General features: G+C 38.8%; 1 protein-coding gene across 1 annotated transcript; it reads right to left on the reverse strand.

The window, feature by feature from the left end:
* Window positions 1-12,105: 12,105 nt before the first annotated feature.
* On the reverse strand, window positions 12,106-19,215 carry PRL (prolactin; the record flags this gene model as incomplete). Its single annotated transcript, XM_082322021.1, has 5 exons — window positions 12,106-12,297; window positions 14,249-14,428; window positions 15,769-15,876; window positions 17,486-17,667; window positions 19,188-19,215. 5 exons carry the CDS (start codon window positions 19,213-19,215, stop codon window positions 12,106-12,108), a joined length of 690 nt encoding a protein of 229 aa, XP_082178147.1.
* Window positions 19,216-21,428: the final 2,213 nt, after the last annotated feature.

The following is a 21,428-nucleotide window of genomic DNA, read 5'->3' on the forward strand; positions in this document are numbered from 1 at the left end:
TGCTGTGAACCTTCGGTGGAGCCAGACAATCTTTGGGTTATCTGTAGAGTGCATTGAGAGGCAGAATATTAATTATTCTGAGGGGAGAATTCTGCTCCCCACTTTACTCAGTTCTGCATTGACAAAGTATATATGGCTTTCCTCTCATGAATCATCTACTCTGTATTGTACCTATTTTTACTTAGCAGATGGTGGTCTGGTCTCTACTTTGTGCTGAAACCTGTGACCCAGTTAGCTGGTATAAAGCAATTGGGGATGCAAAGAACAAAACATTCCTCATTTCTATTTTTCAAGTAAGTCAGGTCAGTGTTAGTGCCGATAACATTCTTCTGTATTTTTTATGCACGTGAATATCATGTACCTATGTTGGTATTCTTTGGGGATTAAAATACAGTGTTGATTGTTTATACCATATTACATTAGCCATCCCACTGAAGTCAACAGGAGTATCCACACAAGGAAGGAATGTAGGTCTGAGCCTTTGATTCCTGTAGCATTCTTCTTTAACCAAACTAAAATATTACTCTGTGTTTGGATTATGTTCAGTTGCAGCTGAGAGATGATTGTTTGTCTTTCAGATTCCATTCACATGACTATCTTTTAATAACTGATATATGATAATTTATACTACATGCTCTCAGGACTATGTCATGTGAAAAGTAATATTTAGATAGCCAAATATCTGACACAAAAAGTATATGACTATCACACACACACACATGCTTAAAAGTCCAAGAAATCACATCTCCCAAGTTGCTCATATCTTTCCCTTTCACTGTTTGTGTTGGTTTCCTTTCAGTAAATACAACTGCAGATCTTTGGCTTGTGCCACATGTCAAATAAGGATAAGAACCCTCTACATGGAAGTCAGTTTTCAAATCTAAATGGAGCAGATACGTAAATCTCAACAGTTCCCCTACATAACATATATCTTTAAACTGCCAGATTATGCAGGTGTATGTGCAGGGGGTAACTTGTACATGCAAGAACCCATTTATGACGATAGAGCATGCACTTTGGCATGTACACACTTTGCCAGAGTAATTGATGGAATGAATATTGAATACCTCATCTAAGGACACAAAAATATAGAACTGCCTAAAGTCACTAGAAAAGGAGAAGAGAGCAAAGGATTTCTATATTTTTTCCCCTTACAATATTTTTCTAGCTTCTGAGTATCTTATTCTGTGCACTGTCTTGCTTAAACCCAACGTAATGATAGGAAAGCTTGAATATTCTTTTTTTTTTTTTATTGCTTTGCAATTGCTGGGGAAATTGTAAGTAGCTAGAGTTTAGACTTGGAATTATTTAACTACTCCATTTCCAGCTGAATTAACATATAATACCATCTTTAATTCTGTATTTATCACAGGAAATTTTTTGCTTGAAAGATATACTTCTGGGAATATGTTAATTGTCATGTGCCATAATATCACTTCTGAAAGGAGTAAGTCTTTAAATATTAGAGTTCAGTAGGACTGTTCTTAATCTTTGCTATAATAATAAATACTGAATGTCAGACCTTTTCAAAGATCCAAATTGGAAATGTCTGTTATCTCACTAAAATGAGTGGAAGCTGCACACTTGTAGGTATGAAAGTAGAGAATTGTTACCCCAAATATACCTTGCAAAGATAATTGGAAAGGATTAATTTACTTCATGTGGCTTTGAGGGAGATAAACAGTCTGCTGTGTTCCCAGGAAACAGAGAGTTCAGAATTCTTTGTTTTTGCTGGTGCAGAATTGTCTGCAAAGTTTGCATGCTCAAGTAGTTTTAGGTGTACCTGTCCTTGAAGAAGTAATGCAAAACAAAAACTCAGGTTTTGCCTGTCTGAAGCTTATTCATATTGCTACAGCCTTTTTACATGAAATTTTGAATATTGAAAATATTGTCCCTTTGTTTTTAGTATTCATGCAATAGAATTTCTTTCAAGTGTTGAAGTGGAGTAAGTTATACATGTGTATATTTATATGTATATATACACCAAGATTTAGACGACTGTGTCAATAGAATTAGCCCATGTTAAGGTTGGTTTAGATGTGTGCTAGCAGGTACAGTTTGAGGCAGAGAGGCTCAGACTGAGAGGCTTCTTTTAGTTCTGGGTGCGAAGCTGGTCAATCAAACTCTTGTACTACTCATCTGCTCCCATAGTTTTACCTGAGTTGCATTTTCGTTGCTTAGCTTCTCCCTTCTTATGGAAAGTCCCTGGCTCAGCAGTCTAACTTTGACCTATTTGACCTTGCCCATTTCCTTTCTTCTGCATGGCAGTTCCATAAAGGCACTGTGCAAGCAATCCCCTTTCTAGCATATTGCCAGCTGGACAGAAGCTGACATGAACCTTCTAGGAAAGCTGAGATGTGGTATAATATCCAAATTCACCTGCAGCCAGCAATTTTAAGGTGTTATCTCTGAAAAGCAGAGGGGATTGAGTGGATGTGTCATGAAAGAATTAATGGAATATCCACTTAATGCTCTCCTAAGAACGAAGGCATGTGCTGCAGAAATCCAGTCCAGCGTGTGTACTAACACAGCAGCATTCGGGTCAGCTGGACCTCCCATGAGGTGAGACTCTGCAGAGTCTCTGCAGTCTGCAGTAGTTGTCTCTGGACTAGTCCCCAGAGGTTCTCTAGAAACAAAATCTTCAGGAGCTGTATTTAGACATATAGCTTTGGGGGGAAGGAGTCCCAGAATCCCATTAGGAAACTGTTCAGCTCTAGGGTTGCAAGAGTATCTGATGGTGTGGGAACATCTGCTGCACTGGTTGGTACTAAGGCGCCAGTATTCAACTTTCACAGGTGCAGATCAGAAGTCTGCATTTCTCCCTTCATCATAACTGCATAGGAATCTGCTTGAATGTGGAGAGTAGGTTGCTTATCAGCTGATATGGTGAGACATAGAGTCAGCCTCAGCTGCAGACTCAAGAAATCATGAAATAGATGAGTTTTATAAGATATATAATTTTGTGAGGCAGCATAAAAAACGAGTGACAGCTACCCAAGAGTGGCTATAGGGCTGTAGAAGAAAGTCTTTCCAGCTATGAAATGCCTATAAAACATCAGTAGGTGATTTATAATGTTCTTCAGATGCTTGGGATAAGACCTACAATGCTTAATGCTGTAATCTAAAAGATATTTACTCTGTTTTAGTTGTGCAGATGTTGTCTTAGTCAATCGATCTGTGTATTGCAGAGCCTTATCTTGAGCTGAAAGCTCAACAGTGAAAAAAATTATATCTTTTCACTGATTTGAACACAGAAGTTGTTAGACAGCTAATTTTGAGGAAATACAGGTAACTTTGTGCAGAAAACCTTAGGTGATGCAAAGCCCATACTCATTCACAGAAATGGTTTCACAGAGGATGAGAAATGCCTCAGATTGTCAGAAATCAAAATAAGCAAGTGCTAGTCAGATGCCAGACCCGGGTTTTACTGTGCCATCAGCAGGTCAGACTATTTATTCTGTGGAAAACTGACTGCTGCCTCTTGTTCAAAGCAAGGGCTACACCTGTTTCTTCGCTCCTGTGGTGGCTCCCGGCCTTCTCCTCTGAGCGCCGCTTTCCGAGTCTGGACCTCCTACATTTCCATGTTTGTTGGCAATGCGCATGACTAAAATAGTATTTTCATATTTCAGTGCAGTTGAGGACCCTTAAAGCAGAGGGTTGCAAGTGTGAAAGAGAGATATGTTGTTCCCTAATGGCTTATTACCATCCCATTTGCAATTCAGATCAGTTCTAAATTGACTGAAATTTTTAAACACATAGCAGGCAGTTTAAACTAATGATTGTCTGGAGGTTCACATCTGACATGAACTAAGCTTCTGTTCAAAACAAATTGCAAATAATTCCTCCCTTAGAGTCAAAATGTCACTTTTTACACTGTGCATTGTTGCCAGATTTTGTCAGTTATATTAAAAAAAAAAAAACCCACACCAAAAACCACAAAAAACCTGCTACCCGCTGAATGTTCTGAATTAGAAAGCAGAGTGACACTGTGGTTGTTCCCTCCTCCGCTCCCCCTTATTTACAATAATGTACATGCCTGCCTGGCTCTCTGTAGCCTCACAAAAAATCCTTTCCCCCCCAGCTCCCCAAAACCCCTCAGCCTGCGCTGAAGGCCCCGGGGGCAGCGGTAGGCCCAAGTTGCCTAGCAACCCCCAGCAGGCAGTGGGGCCGCCGCGGCCTTCCTCGGCCCGCCAGCATCTCCCCATTGCTGCCCGGGTTAATTGCTAACCCCCTTTCGCCTTCGTCCTCCTCCCTGTCGCTAGCTTGTCCAGGCCTACACCACCGTGGTCCAGAAAGTAAGGGTGTCAAGGGCGGCTGCGGCGTGTTGGAGGGACGATGAGCGCTGTGCAGATTAGGCGCCATGTGCCCTGGTGGTCCGTGCTGAGCGTTGTGCTCTTGGGTGAACAATGGCCGGTGCTGGCGCAGAGCTTCAGAGCTGCCTTTTCTTCTGGCTGTGGAGGTGTAGTAAAATGGGCTTAATCCTTCATTGTTTCCACTTTTCAGCACCCTACCTTGTAATGGCTGCTTAAAGAAGTAATTCAGAGTTTGGGTTCAATTCCATCAGGATTTCAATGTCCATAGGTTTGATGATGATAAAAAGGGAAGCGCTTTAAAAATATCCAGTGGAGTGGAAAGGGTATGTTTAATATTTGATTGAAATTTGGTTTCCCTTGAAAGAAATAACCCATCTGAGGGGACTCGCTGGAGAAATCTTGATAACTTACAACCACTGATAGCTAATTGTGAATAGGGAGGTATTTGCTGATTTCTAAAGGGAATGAGTTTATGTAGAGAGGAAAAAAAAATCCAGTTTCCTTTGATGTAATCCTTGTGTATTTCTGCTTTGTAGGTGCTGGCCGCAGGGATAAGGTTTGGGACAGTCTTTGTTTTTCACCCACAGTGTTACTGGATCAGGTATCTTTGTTAGATGTTACTTGAAAGTCTGTGTTACTTAAATGACTTGTGGCTATCTCTGGATTCCAAAAAAAAGATTGTTTTTCAAAAATTGTCATAAAGATCCATCTTATGTTCATCAAGCTACTTGTTCAGTTGCTATTTATGCTTTCATCTTGAACTGTGTATTGATATACTTGGTACAACATTCCATTTCTCAAAAGCATTTGCATAGCACGTTGTCATACTTACTGTTTTTTTGGTCCCTTTTTCCACTGAGAAATATTTCTTGAACTGTTGGTTAAAATGATGGGTTGATGGAGATCCCTGCTCAAGGAATATTTTCTTATAAGAGAGAGTATGGTGAAATGACATGCTTCTTATCTACTAAAATGGCAAATTCACTGAAAACTTTAATTTTCTTTCTGAAAATTGTGAATCCAGAATTGGTTTCAGTCAATACGTGGGAAGAAATCCTGAAGCATCATTTGATTGGTTTGATTTAGAATGTCTCTGTGTTTGTGGGGAGGGAAAAGTTGAAACCAAATGAAAGAGACTTCTCTCTGTTAAATGTCAACTTTCCTACTACATGTTCATTGCATGTAAAAAATTGATTGCAGGTTTTTTTTTAACTGAACTGTTTTGTCCCCAATCACATTTATGTCATGATAATAGATATATAATGTTACCCTTAATTTAGGCCAAGACAGAATTAATAATCCCTTTGATAAGGACACTATACCAAGTATGTCATGCTTTGATACTAAGGTGATGTGCACGATATAAATAATTACACAGGTACCTTTTCCCTCTCAGAACAGTAGTGAACTTTTTTTTTTTTTTTTTTTTGTAAGTTATGACATGCACAAGGAGGGTTGTCTAGGGGATAGAAAGCATCTTTTGCAGAACAATGCTACTGTCTACCACCGTATTAGAAGCTTCAAGATTTGTTTTTGTATGAGTCTCTTTATGTCTTATATTCACCTAAACCTTACTATCACTTAGATGGAATCTCAAGTGAAAATAAAAATAAATGGGTATCCTAAACTTCTTGCAAACCATTTCTGATGCTTTTGCTTTACATTTTTCATGGTGCCATCCATCAAAAGCTAATCTCTCAATAAACTCAGGCTGTGCTTTGCACTTTCTTCCTTCACATGGCCCTTGAGAGAGCATGAGAGAATTTTCTAATACGATGAAATATTTTCTAGTACAAGATGATAAAGAACAGAATCTTTTTTTATTTTCTCATTTTGATTCAACAGGGACACAGAAGAACAGATTCCTTGCAAATAACACAAAAGCCACTTTAAAGAATTGCTGAGCTGCTTATTGCATTAGATTTGACATGAGGACTCATGGTCTCTATTGCATGGGTCTCATGAAGATACCGTGCAAATCAGATTAATTCAAGTAGCTTTTGTCATATTAAGTTATAGTACATGTGCTGTAGGTCCAGGATGTTGGAACATCCAAAAGGTTCTGAGGCTTTAGTTAGGCTTGGATAGTCATCAAAAGGCTTGGAAACTTTTTTGAGCTATATGAACTATTTTTGTCCATGAAATCAGGCTGGAAATATCCCAAGAATGGCTCCTGGGGAAGATTATTGTTATTTCAATCATCTGGCTAAAGAAAGGGCCTATTGTCATGTATGATTATTGGCCTAATCCTGCAAACCATGCACAGTGCTTTCAAACGTGAAATCAGTAAAAGTAAGCACAGTAATATCTACACGTATTTCAGGAATTATTTTTACCTTAGCAATAGAAGGAAAAGAACGACAGAGAGACAAGCTATGTTATGCACCACACTTTGCATACTTCTGATTCCTACTTGTTTGAATTGTAAGTAAACAGAGCAGGACCTTGCTGGGAAGGGACCCTTTTTTTGTTCTGTGTTTGTGTACAGTAATGGTGACTTTGTTGATGAATGTGGTTCTAGTAATTCTGATAATACTGTAAAAAAATCCAGTACTCTTTATTAACTTCTGACTTATGTGACACTAAAGGCTGGAGGGAGGTAGTCAGTTTGATAGTGAAAAAAACTCCATCAGTAAATGGCAATATTTTTAGAGTTAGTCATTTAGTGCACAAGCTAATTCCTATTCATTGAGTGCACATGCATGTTATGTATTTTATATTCTGCAAACTCTTTTGCAACATGTGGTATATCGTACAAACGATATGAGTTTTATAGCTTCTTTGATATGCTAGAGTGAGTGCTCTTAGCATTTTTGATGACTCACACTGTCACTCATGTGAATTAATAAGTGATCTGAACTCTTCAGTGTAATGAACCCTATCATTTATTAAAAAGGGAAGTGTTCCCATAATTAGCGTGGTGATGTTTGACAGGAAAAGTGAATTTTTGAGGGACTACTACTACTAAATATTGTCAGTAAATACTGTTCATTTTTTATGCTTGGCAAAGCATTTTCTCATAGCAAACTGGATAAAATGTAAAGAAGTGTTTGTTGTAAAAGTGTTCTTTAACAAATTTCAACTAGTGCCTATGCCATCATTTTTAAATGGTTGTAAAATATAGGAATTCCCAGTAAAGGGCTCTGTCCAAGGCATGTCCTTAGGACTTTTAGTGAGATTCAGCGTCAATAGTAAACAGCAAATGAACATTCATCTCTCTATACATCAGTACTTCTTGAACCAGAGACAAAGTGTTTCTGTGACCTTGAAAGTCTTTCTATAACCTCCTTTCACTTAGTTTGTTACCACTCGCACTGGGTAGGGAGGAATTAAAGTAAGGTGATGTGGAATGGCCGATACTGATATACAATGTTACCACTCAATGAAAGAACTTCAGAATTCCTTCATGAGGAAAGGAGCCAAAAGTGATTATATCCTGCAGTTCTCTTTTGGATGCATAAATTAGAAGGCAGTATGCCATGACAACTTATTCTTCCCAAAAAAGAATGTTAGCATGAGATTCCAGTGCTTCTTGGATGATTAAAAGAGCATAAACATGGTGGTCTGAAAGAGAATTAGTGACAAAGTAAGCAACAGGGTTTGTTTTTTCCCTCACTGCACAATAAAATTATAGATTGAAAGGTGGGGTCTGTATTTTCCTTTAAAATGACATTGTATGTTCTTTGTGTTCCACAGAATCTGTCCATGGGACCTTAAAAAAAAAAAAAAAAAGAAACAAAAATCAAAGAAAATGGGAGAAGTCTCTGAACCTTTTTTTCTCCAAAGATAAGGACAGTTTGTACTGCTTTCACCTGTATGGAAAAAAGATATAGTTCAGAGGACATTAGGCACCATTATTCATCTGTTTTCATTTCCTCCTCATAGTTGAATACATGAAAGGAAATGAAAAAGCACTATGAGAAAATGTACATTTTTTTAATGTTCAATTTTGGGGGGTTATATCTAAATATAGCCTTAAAATCCCAATAATAGTAGATATTATTGAAATGTTACCTGACATTCCTACTGTTTTCCAAGACTGATGTTTATTTGAATTTAGCATCATTCCTGAAGATGGATACGAGCATAAGGAGCTTCAAAAAGGTGTCATTATGTTTTAAAACGCGTTTTAAACCTCTCTTTGACACTTAATATAAACCCGTAGATAGTCAGTCTTAAATTTCAATTGAATTGAACATTGAGGCTCAGCTTCAGTCTTCAAGATTTACCAAAGTAATTTTCAGGCACAGGTTGTTAAGAGCTTGAGATAGAAATAGTCATATATGTAAATAGCTTTACAGATCAGTAAACCCAGTAATTTCAGTGGGAATGCGTATGCCTGTGATGTTATTCCCATGCATGATTGTAGTATTTGATTTCTATAGTGTATGGATATATACATAAGTATGATTACTGAGTTGACACCGCTGACATAATTTGTTGTTTGGATACATTTCATTTATAATAAGCAGACTCAGTTTAAAATGTAGCCCTCAGAGAATTTCTGTTGTTCAGAAATTCAACTTAGAAGATATGTGTGGTTTCTACACTGTACCCCTTGTTATTAGAATTGTTGATTACCTTTGAAATAATATTGTGAAGGTAAACTGTATTGTACAGATGAGTTGCCAAGTTACAGTCACTTTTTTTTTCCTGATAGAAGTTAAACTGTTGGAGGCTTTTTGTAGGATCTCAAAAGAAAAAAAGGAAAAATAAAAGGATGGTAGAGAGATTATCACATTATTAGTTAAGCAGCTGATTCCAAATGACATATACTGTCAGTAAAATCTTCCCTTACTGGCTTTAATATCATCCTCAAAATTATTTCTGTTTGCTCCAATGGTTGGATATAGTCCTAGAGTCTAGACACAAGTCATGAATAGCAAGTTAGATTTTTATTTTGCATATCTCTATTGCTCTGTTGTGTTCACTGATAAATGCTCTCAGTGATTAATTGGTTTGAACTTCATACCATTTAGGTTTGGTGTCACAAGGTCTTATCTTAAATTTAGTGCCACCTATGGAAGCTTGAATAGCATTTTCAAAGGGAACAGAATTGAGCCTATATTTCAGCCATGTGGGCCTTTCCTTTCCATTCCTCTCACTAAGCAATCGTAAACGAACAGAAGTAAAGAAACTGGCAGAGATTTAAGTATTGCCAATTTGAGTATTGAATAAATAATTAGAAAACTAACCATTTTGAATGCTGGAAACCGGAAGTAACCAGAAGTTAATACACTTGGAAAAAACTCTTATTGATATCAGTTTCTTTCACTTAGAAAGAACATGCTTGTTCTAAATTCAGTTTTGTATAAAATAAGAGATTGGCTATGTAACCATTTTTATTGGGTGAAAGACAATAGTTGCTCAGGTCTTATGAACATAGACTAATTAACAAAATATTAGTGAGATAAGAATTTGTTTTTCCTATTAGCCACTGAAAAAAAGAGAATTGCCAATTGGCCTATATTGTGGCTTGAACATTCAGAGACTGAAGGCATTGTCCATGCCAGGGCACTTGACAATGAAGGTGTAGCTTTGAATGTGCTCATGGGGTTTGACGTCTTTCTGTCTCTGTGACAGCTGTGATGACTCAGAATATTAACCAGATCACTTTTAAATACCCCTTTAGCTAAACAGCTGCAAACCAGATAGCTTTTCAGTTGTTTAGAGTCTTTTTTGTCATTCTCTTCTATCTTTCTTTATGAAATTAAAAACTCATAATTGTACTAAAACAGGCTATAATAAAGCCAGTGCATGCAAGTTTTAAACAATTGTTTTAGCACTGTAATTTTTAAGCAGTTAATGAAAGTCATTGTTTTAGATCTAGTCATGTAAGTGTAAAATTATGAATGTCTGCCCTATTAATCAAGTTGCTTTTGAATTCTAAAGAGATTCTGAAGTAGGAGTTTACTCAGCGAGACATAATTGTTTTTCCAGCTCAATACAGAGTAGTCCCATTATTCATGTTTTCTTTTGAATAAGAACTCACACTGTAATTCTAAGCACTTGCGATAATTACAAAGGATATTTTTTTCTTTTTTCCCTTTAAAATGCTTTTTTTCCCATTGGCATTATAACAGAAAATAGAATATTATGATCAGATTAAATTCTAGTCAGGGCACTTGCATTTTGCCTGGCAAATTTTACCCATTTTCTTCCTTGACTGTGGTGTTGTACAGCTGTGTGTTGTTAAACTGCTGTTGCATATGCCCCAAGTTTTGTGCATTTCAGAGCTTATGAAAGATGTCAGTTATGACTATTCAACAAGGAATTTGTTTGCTGTACAGGTGATTTCATATATATTAAAAATGGGCTTAGTATATACTTATCCAGATAAAGCCTGAAGCAATCAGTAATTGAAAACATGAAGAGATTAAAAGGCCATTATATATATATACATAATTAGAAATGCAATTATCATTACATCCTCATAGAGATGGCTAAAATGAGACCTTTCTAGCAGTTGGTATTATCTAATCTCTTAAGTAAATACCTATTATGGCTGTGGTTATTCTGTTATGGTAATGAGAGGCTTAAGCCCTCAAACCCATCTTCTCTAGTGTTTCACACTTCCTCCAAGCTGGCTCAACTCTGGAGCAACGCAGCAGGCTTGTCTAGTGGGAAGCCAAACCCATGAGGAGCTGATTTGAATTTAAGCTCCTCTCTGCTGAAGCTGCGTGATGAAGCCAAGGCTGAGTTTATTTATGGCTTACAAAGACAATATATAGATATGGTCAATGGCGCCAGCTGCTACTTGGCTTCTTACTTGCTGTGTGACTGTAAGCCAAATTTTTTTAAAAGTAGTCAATGGTTTTGGTGTCTCCAATTTTCCAGTGTTTAACCATAGTGTTTTGAAATGAGTGCCCTAAAAACTTTGAGTGTGACTAAACCCAAAGTGAATGGAGACACTTGGGGTTTAGGACAGCAGACACCTTAGCTCAGCTAGTGCCTTTTTATAGCTTGAAAATTTTCTGAGCAACTGCAACCACCACATCACTTGTGAGGAATGTGAAGGGTAGGTGGGTATGGTATGGATGCCCAGCATTTCCTATTGGGACCTACTGAAACCTGTTGGTTCCTTTGCCCTCAGATAGACACCTCAAACATAATGAACCTTCCTTTGGAAATTGGAAATTTTCCTTTGGAAATTTGGAAATTTCCTTTGGAAATGCCTCTTCTCGAATAGTCAGTAGAGACAATTTTTGTACAGAGTAAAAGCATCAATCCAAGTAGACTGGATTTCAGGCCATACTTTTAGTTTAGGGTAGTTTAGTGCAATAGGTGATTAATCTGCTTTTTGATGTCCCTCCCTTCCCCCTCTCCCCCCCCGCTCCCCCCCTTTTTTTTGGAGGGGGGTTAAAGAACAATGGAAGTAAGATATCCTGTCATCAGTAACTGGAGACTGAGATCCAAAAAGAGAAGCTACTGCTAAAGATATAAACCATACCAGCTATTTTTCATTTATTGATACCACTCAGTGTTATGTGCTTTTGGATTTAATAACATTTTTATTCGTATCTGCATGATCTGGTTATCTCTGAAATGCTACTAGGTGAGGAGATTAGACAGAAAAGAGTATTCTTGTCATACAAGTAATTTATAACATTTTAAAACACCAAGATAAATGGTGCTAATAGTTGCAGCCAGAATTCACACAAACATGCATGAAAGTTACTGATGATCCCGATACTGTACAGTATGACTTTTCATGAAGTTTGCAATGAAAAGTGGCAAAGCAACAAGAACACCATGATGAATGATTTCAGCAAGTGATTAGGCCCACGAGTACTTAACAATTGCTATCATGGATTAGGCGGCACTTCAGGAGCTTGAGATAGTTGTCAATTTTGTGGGAATCTCGGCGGAGGCAGTGCAGCAGGTTGTAAAAGGCAAAGAGCCTGGAGTCCTCGTCAGTGAGTTGCAGTGATGGAAGGCCTTCCCACTGAGAGTAAACTTCGTTTCCGATCTCCCCAGAATGAACCTAAAGACACAAAATGATACTGTAGTAAATGATAGTGAATCTGACTGGACGTAGAACAGAGCATTTAAAATACTGGCCTTGAGGAATGCTAGTTGCTAGTGTATGGCTTGTAAAGTATTTCCTGTTATAGTTCCTACTGTTTTGTATAATGTTCTATATCTTCATGCAGATTTTGAATGAATTTGTCAGATTTTTCAGTTTGTTTCCCTAAAATATGTAAAAAGCTCAACTGTGTCAGTAGTGTTTTAAGAGAACTAGTGTGTTAACCAATGTTCGGTGGACTTTGTAGAGAAATCAAACCTTCCTTCAGGCATGCGCTCATCAGTGACATCTCTTTTTGGTTCCCTCCACCCTGAAATCTTTGTTAGCACTTGTTCCTAGAAGTTCGTTGGGTGTATCTTCAGCTTTGTCTTGGTCCATCTCTTAGGTAATCTCTCTGATACAGGTAGCTTCAAGAACATGTTACCAGACAAATCTCTCAACAGTACATCTTCAGATGTACTGTACCTCAAATTTCATTAAAAAAAAAAAAAAAAAAAAAAAAGCTGAGTGATACAGTGACCTCTAATGTTAGAAAGCTATGTGTAGGAACTCATGTAGTGCGTTAGTATCTGAGGTGAAGATTGGTTTAGGTCTCCTTGTTTGAAAGACACAATCATTAATTTTTTCATATCACAGAAATCTACCTTTCATAGCAGGAAGAAAGTCTGTGCCTGTTGGCACTTGTGCATCTTCCTTATTTCCCACCAGTTGTACTTTGTAAAAGCATATAGGAGAGTATCTGTGGAGCCTCTATCACTCAGTTTAAGGAACAGGCAAAAAAAAGATAGACCTACTATCACTCAGAAACGTGGTTCGACACTAATGAATTTGCCAGTCTTGTCTTCAACCTCCTTCTATAAATAATATGAATGAGAAGGTGGTGACAGGGTAACTGTAGCAGCACCTGACTTCTGCTGTTATCTTGGATCCTTGCCTGCACCCTTTTTACATGTGGATATGGGATAGAGATGTATTTGATTACACTGATAAATGCATTTGTGGCCTGGATGGGCTAAGGTTTCTGAGTAAAGAGACACCTAACTGAAAGAGAGAGAGGCCATGAGTGATCCAGTGGAAAGTGGTGGATAAAGTGATGGTGGCACTCTTAATGCTGTTCAACTGTTCAGAGCTTAAGCAAAAGACAGTAAAGTCAGAACTTCTTGTTAACATCTAGCTCACTGACAGAATGATATATTCAGGGACTAACAGAGGCCCCTTTAAAAATAAACAGGCTAGAGCTGATTTTATTCAGGAAAGCTTTCAATCAATTACTGATAACGAGGGGTATTTGAGTATGGGTTTTGTCAGACCACAGCCTTGTTGTCTAACCTTACAAGGCAGGGGGAACGAAGTCAGAGTTCAGAGGTACCATTATGGTGCAAAAAGAGAAATGAAAGATATCACGATTACTTTGCTGGATGCCACATCTTTGCAATAACCCAGACTTCCAGAACAGTTCTCAATACAGTATCTGTTTCTGATAACTATACACGATACCTGTATGTATACAGATGTGTATAAGTATGCTAAAACATACATATAAATATGTGCATGTGAAAAAACACAGACGTATCCTTAAAAAAATCAGGATTGCAAATTCAAAATACTCAAAGATAGAGTGACGATTACCAGTCCTGATGATTACACCTTCCCTTGAGGCAGGACTGGGGGTACGCTGGATTATGCTATGCCAGTCACATCACATTGTCTCTTTAGAAATTGCAAGATAGCAAAAGAAAAGAAAGCTGAAAGAAAAAAGCTGCAAAGTTCTCAGATTCAGCTATCTTGGCTCCCTTTTTTCCCTTCACATCTACTGTTTCCTTTCCTATTCCAGGTAGGGAGGGCCTATCACTATATGTGTCTTTCTTCCAGCAACAGACTGGAAGGATGTTAAGGACCTAATACTTACCCGCCCAACTATTTTCTCCATTCCTTCTAGAAGCCGCTTGTTTTGTTCTTCAATCTCTACAGCCTTCCAGAGGATGGTGTCTGGAGCTTCTTTGATTCTTTGTACTTCAGAGGCCAGATGGATCAGGGGATCATTCCAGGAGCGCAGCACTCCCAGTACTAAATTCAGTAGGTCTTCATGCTGCTCACCCGCATTAAGAAAAGGCAGTTAAAATAGGAAGGCTAAATGCTGGCAGCATTAGGAGGCATGTAGAGCAATGTCCTCAGACATAGCGATTTGGGAACTTATTCCAGGAGCTACCATTGAATGTGCCCTATAGCCCTGTCTTAGCTGCCTTGGTGCAATTGCATTTTTTAAGTTAGTCGTTGTTGTCATCATGTTTTACAATATTAGCACAAGCGGTTACAGTATTGTAATGGAAAATGTCATTAAACCCTCTCTATGTTAAAAACTAGCAAGCACAACTGTGTTTCGTCTCTGTGAAAAAAACAGAACTCCTTATCTGATTTTTGATTAACATTCTAAAATCCAATGATTTTTTTTTTAAAAAAAAGTCTAATACTCAATGTAAGGTGCATATTATGGTAAACCACTAAATAGCTTTTATTGACTCTACGTAACTCATCTGTACTCCACTTTGAACAATGGTGCTTCCAGCAATAGCTGTCTGGTTTTAAAAATTGTCCTTTCTTGTCGGCAATAAAAATTCATAAAGCTTAGGGTTATGGTAGCATTCAACCATTTCTTCTTTGCTAGATGCACTGGATCTGAACACAACCAGACTTGTTATGTACACAGGGCTTCATACACCTGTGCTTATTTTTTTCTCCGGAGTATTTTCAAACCGTATCTGTGAGCATAGGCTGAACAAGACCATCTTCATTTTCCCTTAAGTTTATAATTATTAAATCGACGTATGTGGCATGTCTATCTTGACAAGTATTTTGCAGTATTTCGCACTAGAGTCTTTGTATTTGGACGATGATGTGACCACTTTTGCCTACTGATAACAGCAAGAGTATCTATTTAGCGTTTGTTTAGTAATGTCAGTCTTTTCAGTTACCGGAAAACTATTTACCTCTGCCTGCATACAGTATTCACTATATAGCCAAGGTATTGTTATGTTTGTTAATATAATAATCGTCTATAAGGTGTTTTAAGATAATGTTCAAAGGCTGTAGTGTTCTCAGTACTGTACAATCATGCTAACTGGCGTTGCTCCATGAGGTTATATTGTAATTGGAAATAGGATGCAATGACTGAATGTAACATATAGGAAAAGGAAGGGAAGATGAAAGTTACTGGTACTTATATATTCTGTATAGTCTGTAACTTAGTATCAGCAAAAGTTAAATCAACTTTTCTTGGCTTTTTGGTGCTTTCCTCTTCCTGGCTTTTTTATTCCGATTGAGGTCATTTCCCTCTCTCTCTGTCTGCTGCCTCTCTGTTCCTTAGCCCTCCCTCTTCCGCCCCTCTCCCTGCTCTATCTCACACTGATTGACATTAGAAATGGGACTTACATGAATCTGCTGAGCTTGCTCCTTATCTTCAGGAGTGGTTAAGGAGGAAGTGTGGCAGCCATTAACAGCTTTTGTAATAAAACCCCGGCCCTGAGCATAGCGTTCATCCTGCAGATCAGCAAGGACAGGCATTATTGAAACAGATAAGTAAGAAGAGCTTAAATTCAACAGCGTTGGTGGATAAGGGAAGAGCAACTAACATCATCTACCTGGACTTGTGCAAAGCATTTGACACTGTCCTGCATGACATCCTTGTCTCTAAATTGGAGAGACATGGGTTTGACAGATGGACCACTAGGTGGATAAGGAATTGGCTGGATGGCTGCACTCAAAGAGTTGTCGTCAACAGCTTGATGTCCAAGTGGAGACTGGTGACGAGTGGCGTTCCTCAGGGGTTGGTATTGGGACTGGTGCTGTTTAACATCTTTTGTTGGTGACATGGGCAGCGGGATCGAGTGCACCCTCAACAAGTTTGCCGACGACACCAAGCTGTGTGGTGCGGTTGACATGCTGGGGGGAAGGGATGCTCTCCAGAGGGACTTTGACAGGCTGGAGAGGTGGGCCCGTGCGAACCTCATGAGGTTCAACAAGACCAAGTGCAAGGTCCTGCACATGGGTCAGGGCAATCCCAAGCACAAATACAGGCTGGGCAGAGAATGGATTGAGAGCAGCCCTGAGGAGAAGGACTTGGGGGTGTTGGTTGATGAGAAGCTCAACATGACCTGGCAACATGTGCTTGCAGCCCAGAAAGTCAACTGTATCCTGGGCTGCATCAAAAGAAGCATGGCCAGCAGGTTGAGGGAGGTGATTCTCCCCCTCTACTCCACTCTTGTGAGACCCCACCTGGAGTGCTGCCTGCAGCTCTGGGGCGCCAAACATAAGAAGGACATGGGCCTGTTGGAGCAAGTCCAGAGGAGGGCCACAAAGATGATCAGAGGGCTGGAGCACCTCTCCTGTGAAGACAGGCTGAGAGAGTTGGGGTTGTTCAGCCTGGAGAAGAGAAGGCTGCGGGGAGACCTTATAGCACCCTTCCAGTGCCTGAGGGGGGCCTACAAGAAAGCTGGAGAGGGACTTTTTACAAGGGCATGTAGTGATAGGACAAGGGGTGATGGCTTTAAACTGAAAGAGGGTAGATTTAGACTAGATATAAGGAAGAAATTCTTCACTCTGAGGGTGGTGAGGCACTGGAACAGGTTGCCCAGAGAAGGTGTGGATGCCCCCTTCCTGGAAGCATTCAAGGCCAGGTTGGATGGGGCTCTGAGCAACCGGGTCTAGTGAAAGGTGTCCCTGCCCCTGGCAGGGGGGTTGGAACTAGATAATTTCTAAGGTCCTGTGCAACCCAAGCCATTCTATGATTCTATGCTTCAAACGCTGGATTAACTAATTGTCGTTCTATTGCTTTTATCACTGTTTTTATGCTGTAAAGGTCAAAAGTTTCTGCTGAGTCTTTAGAGTGAAATTGACACCCAGCAAACACAAACTTGTCCCACAGATAAAGAATGATGGGAAAACAGTATCTTTTAATAGAAATGTTGGGCATCTTAGCAATGGTCAGCACTATACACAGATTTGGTCACTGTTGGGACTATCACTGTCTGTGCAGCAGTCATATTTGTTTACTTATTGAAGGATTTCATATGTTAACATGTTTGTGCTTAAAAAGTACTAAATTGCATTTTTATATTTTCTTGCTCTCAAGAAAAGGCAGAATACTTACAAATTCATTGAATATTTCTGAAGAGAGGAAGTGGATGTAGTGTGAAAGTTCAACTGCTCGGTCAAAAAGTTCCCCAAGGGAAACTTGGCAATTGGCAGATCCATTGGGGCAGATTGGCAAGGAGGTCACTCCTTCCTTTGTCAGGAGCATGTTGGACACCAGAAGGACCACCAGCAACAAACCTATTCAGGTTTAAAACAAACGAAAATGGAATCACATTGACTTGTATGTGCATTTAGAAGTAGCTGTCAGAGCCAGATGCTGGGCGATTTTGGCTGTGCTATCACATGGCTCAGAGTACCCCCTGTACTGGCTGCTGAAAATCGATGGAGGAGGGAAGCACTGTAATTCTGTTATCCTTTCTCCCCTCTGTCATCCTGACTGTATAGCAGAGCCTGCTACAGAGTTGAGGAGACAAGGTAACCTGTGTTGCAGTGTACACTGTATTCTGAAGTCTCTTACTACTGTGCCTGACTTTATTACATAGTGATAAATGGAAGAAAAGAAATCAAACTTCTTCACAGTGTAAATATAGTTACATAATTATATTTGCACAGATATATAAGTTTGGAAAATAGATTGGTCTTTTTTTTTTTTTTTTCTCCTCCTCCTCCCACAGGTCCTTTTCTTTGCAAACATTTGGAGTTTAAATTAATTTTGTGGGAGGGTGGTTAGGTCATTCTCTTAAGGTTTTGATTGTACTGGGAGTTCCTTCAGAAGATTTCTAGCAGCTGTGCTGCTTTGCTGTTTAGAGTTTAACCCTAAATTGTCTACTGCTAAGAAATCAGAGAGAACTTTTGTCTTTTCTCCTGAGCTTCTGAAACTGATATAGATGACTTCTCGTTATCTAAACCACAAAACCTCATCTATTTAAAACCTTTAATATTAACTTAACTGAGTCAAGTTTTCTATTGGGTGAAATAAAGTATGCACAGAAAAACAATGGAAAAAAATTAAAAGCAAATATTTGGTAAGTGAATGTACTTATTCAAAGAACACTGTTCTCTGCTCTGAGAGTTTTAGTTCCAGAAACTGGCCTGCTACCTGTATTGGTTCACTAGACTTATTTTAAATGCTAAATTAAAGTGTCCTCCATAAATCAGTAGAGCTGTCCCTAATGTTATCATGTGATAAGTTTCTTTCTAGCTCTAAATTCAAGAAAAGTCCATTTACACAATATTGAAGTAAGCCTTCCTCCTCCCCTCTGAACAAGGTACATGCCATATGCTGCAGTTAGGAAAGTGCTCTGGGGAATAATTCTATGAATAAGAAAACCTGAGACTTGTTGGCTTAGAAAGTTGAAGATGGTTATGAAAACATTCACTTCAAAATCACTACATCACTTCTAGACTTGTGGATAACGACTTTTAGCTATTGCCTTCTGAGTGGTGTAGCAAAGCAGTCTGGATCCAGTCTTTCGTGTGCAGATGTCACGTCCCTCGAGCCAATTTTCTGTGACACTGCCCAATGCAAAGCTAGTCTTAGGAGACAAAAGATGGAGTTAAAAAGGGATCAAGCTGCCTTCTAATTCCAAGCTTTGGACACTAAATATTTGAGGTGGAGGCAGGTTTCACCATTACTGGAAGACTAGGTGGCCGGAAGACGTCAGTTTCTAGAGCTGTTACATTTCAGTTACTTTGTAGTTCAATTTAAATGTAAAGAAATATAAAAGTTATCAGCAAGTGAATGGCAAAAGTCTTACCTTTCAGTGAAGCCCCCTTGTTGCTCATGGTAGGGATCCTATATGATGACTTGCTCTACCAGAAAGAAGTCTCAATATTTGCTCTTATTCTCTGCTCATGCCACTTTTATATACACCATCCAGGGTCCATTTTGCATACATTCAGCAGGTCGTGGAGTTTACCTCGATAATTACAAACATCAAATTGCCTTTCTTCCACATTCATATTCAGTATTTTTTTGGTTTTTTTATTTTTAACTGTGAGAGTGAATTTCATTAACAAGTTCAGCTGTGGGATTCTAAGTATGCTTGGATGAAGAGAGTTGCAGAATTTTGCCCTGAACAGGGTGCAAATGCCATTGATCCTAGAAAGCTCCAGTTGTCAATTCTGAGACAGGTATTCTCAATGTTGCTAGACTACTGTTCCCCCTCTCCACAACTGTCTTCTCATCCTTCCTCGTTTCTTTAGCCATCCAAGCTTCCTTATGTTAAAATTCTGTCTAATTGTGGGAGGCAAACAATATTTTACAGTGTCCACAGTGAGAGAAACAGCAGAATTTGTACTGAAATTTATCCAGAGAAAGGGAACAGAGGCTCCTGGAAAAACAGGTCACTATCTTTAAAATTATAGATATGACATTCTGGGTATATAGCTCCATACAGTTAAAAAAGATATTACACAGCACAAATCATGATATAACTGATCCTCAGTCTGAGAGATGTTTAGAGAAATGGGGGCAGTTCTTATATAAAAAAGTAATAATTTGCAATGAAGAGGAAGAAGTTATATGTTTACTGTTTAATCACAAATGTTTCATGAAAAAGGCAGCATTATTTAAAAAAAACCCAAAACACCTCTACAAAACCATGAGATTCTTTTCTATACTTGAAAACTCTCTGCGTAAAAGATGTGCATTTCCACCACATGCAAAACATATGCTGTTGTATGTTTCCAGATCTGATGTGTCTGTGGTAATCTCCAAACTAGCCTCAGCAGGTTGGCCCTGTTTTCTTGTGTGAGGCTCATCTGTATGAATATGTTAGCAAATGTGTAATCTCTCATCTGTTTCTCAGGTCCATTTACCCATGAAAAGACTTTCCAAATTAGATGATTATAATGAATAAGGTATACAGTGTTAATGAGTTTTCCTGCCTTTAGACAACCTGCTCCGTACTTGTGGAACAGGTATGTATGTAAGTGTGAATCCTTCATTATTTCATAACTATGGACATGATTCTTGAAGTAATGATAAACAAGGGAGAAAAAGGTAGAGTGTTTAGGGGGTAAACCATGGAAGGCATCCTTTGGCAAGCAATAAAAAGAGATGCATCGGCAATAAACCAAACTGGTAGCAAGTGGCCTACATCTGCTAAGTTCTAGGATGATTGCTAGAACAGTTTGTTCTGCTTAGAGGCTGGATATTGTTTGGAAATTGAGACCCTGCTGAGTAAATGAAGCAGTTGTTCCCTGCAGCAGGGAAAAGTGGCAATCTGATGAAGGCAATAAAATTAGAATAGGGCCACAGCCAAAACTCTAGAATGGATTGTAGAAAACCAGATGTCTTCTAAACCACAGCCACATGGCTTATGATCTTGATTTAATTCAGCGTCATTTGAAAATCTTCCCCAATAAGATTACAGGTGAGCTTGAAAAAGCCTGGTATCTTATAATATTAGAAGAGCCCTGTGAATAAAAGGAATGAACACTTTTCAACCCACCATTTGCTCTTTCATTTACTAGTCTGCTTTTCTTGGCATTTTGAGGGGTTGGTAGTGATGCCAAAATAAGGCACACAATTAATATTAGGGGCTAGATAACAAAGGAAGATAGTCACAAAGGCAGCAGGTAAACTCCCTAGGCTCCCTTGACTGTTATTGGAGAGGGAAGCTCCTCTCAGGCCTGATAGCATCAGCTAAAGTCAGGATCCTCATATGACTTATCTTCGAGAAGAGCCTGTCTCTTGCCGTATAAGGGTAGACAAGCACCTTAGATGTAGATCACAGGAAAGAGTGCTTTATTTGAAACCGTTGCATGATGTTTTAAAGTGTTCCACCACAAAATAATATACTTTGCTTTTCTCTTGCACCTTTCATCCTGAAATCATCAAATACTTTACAAACATGGTTGGATTAAAATTGTCAGCAATTAAGAATCATAGGCAGAAGGAGAGAAGAAACTCTGTAAAATAGATAAATATAAAGGTAAAGTTCTTGTATCAGGTGTAAGAAGTGGCATAGAGGTTAAGATGTTTATTTGTGGCT

Source organism: Platalea leucorodia, assembly GCF_965183815.1.
Source record: "Platalea leucorodia genome assembly, chromosome: 1".
Classification (NCBI taxonomy): domain Eukaryota; kingdom Metazoa; phylum Chordata; class Aves; order Pelecaniformes; family Threskiornithidae; genus Platalea; species Platalea leucorodia.